This window comes from Lucilia cuprina, chromosome 2 (genome assembly GCF_022045245.1).
Source record: "Lucilia cuprina isolate Lc7/37 chromosome 2, ASM2204524v1, whole genome shotgun sequence".
NCBI lineage: Eukaryota > Metazoa > Arthropoda > Insecta > Diptera > Calliphoridae > Lucilia > Lucilia cuprina.
Genome location: NC_060950.1, coordinates 13,996,605 through 13,999,472, shown reverse-complemented (window position 1 = coordinate 13,999,472; position 2,868 = coordinate 13,996,605). Strand labels below are relative to the sequence as shown.

Below are 2,868 nucleotides of genomic sequence, written 5' to 3'. Positions count from 1 at the left end.
ATAGACCACCCGCAATCATGGGCGTGCGAATAGCAGTGGTAGGATCATGTTGACGTGCTGTACGCTCTGCTGGACTCAAGTATTCCCATTTGAAAATCAAATTCCAATCAAAACCACCACGCAAATCAGCGGATGCTCCTATATATTGGAAATTATCCATGCTGATGACATCGATAACAGGACACACAACACGGGTGGGATCTTCACGTACACGTTCTAACAAAGGTTCCAGCCACTGTTCATTGCATTCGACATGACTATCGAGAAATGTTAAAACACCGGCTACGGCAGCATCTGCACCACGTACACGCGACCTTACTAAACCTTCACGTTTATCGTTACGTATTATACGCACTTTATCGATTTTAGCCAACTCTTGACCATCCTCAGCTGAGAAGTGTTAAAAAAAAGAGAAGGATAAAAATGTTTGTTATGAGTGGCCCAAATGTTAGAAGCAATATGTTTGTGGTTATATGAAAATAGGTATATAATGTAAGTTATGTGATAATAGCATATATTTTTTCGCAAAATTGAGATGTTTTGTTAATTTTTTAAAGAATCTTAACAGAAACTTATATGTTACGGATATTAAAGCAAAGCGTTCCACTGGAATACATGTTTTTCTTTTTTTTTTGGTATTAATCCAGGGACTTCTCATTATAATCCAATGACTATGTAGAAGACGATATATATGTCTGTGTATATATTAACTATAGTCCATATAATGGATTTACTATCAAGACTATAGATTAACTATAGGCAAGACTATATATTGACCATATTTCATTATAGTTACCATTAAGAGATTAACTTAACCTAAGCTTGACTATAGTCCAGAATACAGTTCAGACTATAGCTTGACTTAGTGTACACTATAGCTTGACTATAGTCCAGACTGTAGATTGACTATAATCCAGACTATAGCTTGACTATAATCCAGACTATAGCTTGACTATAGTCCAAACTATAGTACAGACCAAAGCTTGACTATAGTCCAAACTGTAGCTTGACTATAGCTTGACTATAGTCCAAACTATAGTACAGACTAAAGTTGACTATAGTCCAGACTACAGCTTGACTATAGTCCAGACTATAGCTTGACTATAGTCCAGACTATAGCTTGACCATAGTCCAGACTATAGCTTGTCTATAGTCCAGACTATAGCTTGACTATAGTCCAGACTATAGCTTGACTATAGTCCTGACTATAGCTTGACTAGAGACCAAACTATAGTCCAGACTATAGCTTGACTATAGTCCAAACTATAGCTTGACTATAGTCCAGACTATAGTTTGACTATAGTCCAGACTATAGCTGGATCATAGTCCCGACTATAGCTTAATTGTAGTCCAGACTATAGCTTAATTGTAGTCCAGACTATAGCTTAATTGTAGTCCAGACTATAGCTTAATTGTAGTCCAGACTATAGCTTAACTATAGTCCAGACTAAAGCCTGACTATAGTCCAGACTATAGCTTGATCATAGTCCAGACTATAGCCCATACTATAGCTTGACTTAAGATTAATAGTAGGCCAGACTAGACTAGTCGAGATCATAATTGGTTTGATTAAAGTTCAGGCTTGAGAATGACTATTGAAAAGATGATATAGATTGACATTATTCTAGACAAGAGACTTGCTATAATACGGAATATATATTTTTAATATTTATAAAACAATAAACCATTATTAATGCCTTTTTCTTGTTATTTTGTTCTTAGTACTTACGGTGATCACTGAAATCATCTACCAATATAATTTCACGTATTAAATGCTCTGGACTACGATTGAGGACACTGCAAAGAGACATACATAATAAGTAAAAAAATAAAACATTTATATAAAACAATTAAAACTAATTTATTAAGCAATAAAGTTTTTATTCATAATCCTTATATATTTCTCACCTGACTATGGTACGCAATAGCGTTGAACGGGCCTCATTGTGGAATGTTATAATGACACTGGTCTCTGGCAAATCTTTGCGATAGTTTTTATTGCGGCACCTTAAGGGAAAGGGAAATAACATAATAATATAATAATAAATTTTAAATAACAATCAACTAAACCATTCACTAAAATGTTTTTACACATGCAGAGTCGTTTAGAGTTTCTTTGAGTTCAACTTACATGGGGTGTCTTGTATCGGGTATTTCACGATTACTGGGTAAAGCATCACTAGCCTCTTGATTGAAACGATTACGTATGTAGGGATCTTCACCAGTCCTTAAGGCGCCACCACGTATATAGCCAGCCTCATCGAAATATTCCCATTCACCTACACCACCTATAGCACCGCCTAGACCATTAGTTGCCACTGCTAAACCACTAGTGCTGATAACATGATGCGATGTTTCCTCTTGAGGTGACAATGCATTTAAGCCCAAACTGCCAACACGTGGCTTAAATCCACCAGGATCAACACTGCCTTCAATGAAAACGTTTGTATGCAATCGATTTGAGTTTTGTGAGGCAGCAGCATAGTGATGTTGTTGTAGCAGCTGTTGTTGTGGCTCTTGTTGCAGTGACTGCAGCTGTTGTTGTTGGTGTTGCTTCAAGGCTGTCGGTGATGAAGGTATAACCTCATCCTGATATTGTTGCATAGCTTCACGTAAGCGTAATGCACGATTTTCCACCTGAAATAAAAAGAAACAGAAAAAATGAGAGATAACAAATATGAATGTTTGTACATATGTATATGTAATGAGTGATACAAAAATGTCTATGTATACATGCATAGATGTATGGAGTCTTGAAGTGGTTTCGTTGCTGTGACTGTGTGTTGACAAGTTGAAAATCTGCAACTGCACAAACAACCAGGCAACATGTAATGAAGCGTAAATTTATGGATAATCATGAAATATCAA

The 2,868-nt window shown here is 36.2% G+C and overlaps 1 protein-coding gene across 1 annotated transcript in view; it reads right to left on the bottom strand.

Annotated features, from left to right (window-relative positions):
• Positions 1-2,655, bottom strand: part of LOC111685252 (polypeptide N-acetylgalactosaminyltransferase 2) — a 13,947-nt gene extending 11,292 nt beyond the window's left edge. The window contains exons 1-4 of the mRNA XM_046952134.1: positions 2,132-2,655; positions 1,909-2,007; positions 1,730-1,797; positions 1-390 (exon numbers count right to left, since the gene is read on the bottom strand). The exon at positions 1-390 is cut by the window's left edge and continues 298 nt beyond it. Of these exons, the coding sequence (XP_046808090.1) occupies positions 1-390; positions 1,730-1,797; positions 1,909-2,007; positions 2,132-2,604 (1,030 nt within the window). The 5' untranslated portion in view covers positions 2,605-2,655. The remainder of the gene's footprint in view (positions 391-1,729; positions 1,798-1,908; positions 2,008-2,131) is intronic.
• Positions 2,656-2,868: the final 213 nt, after the last annotated feature.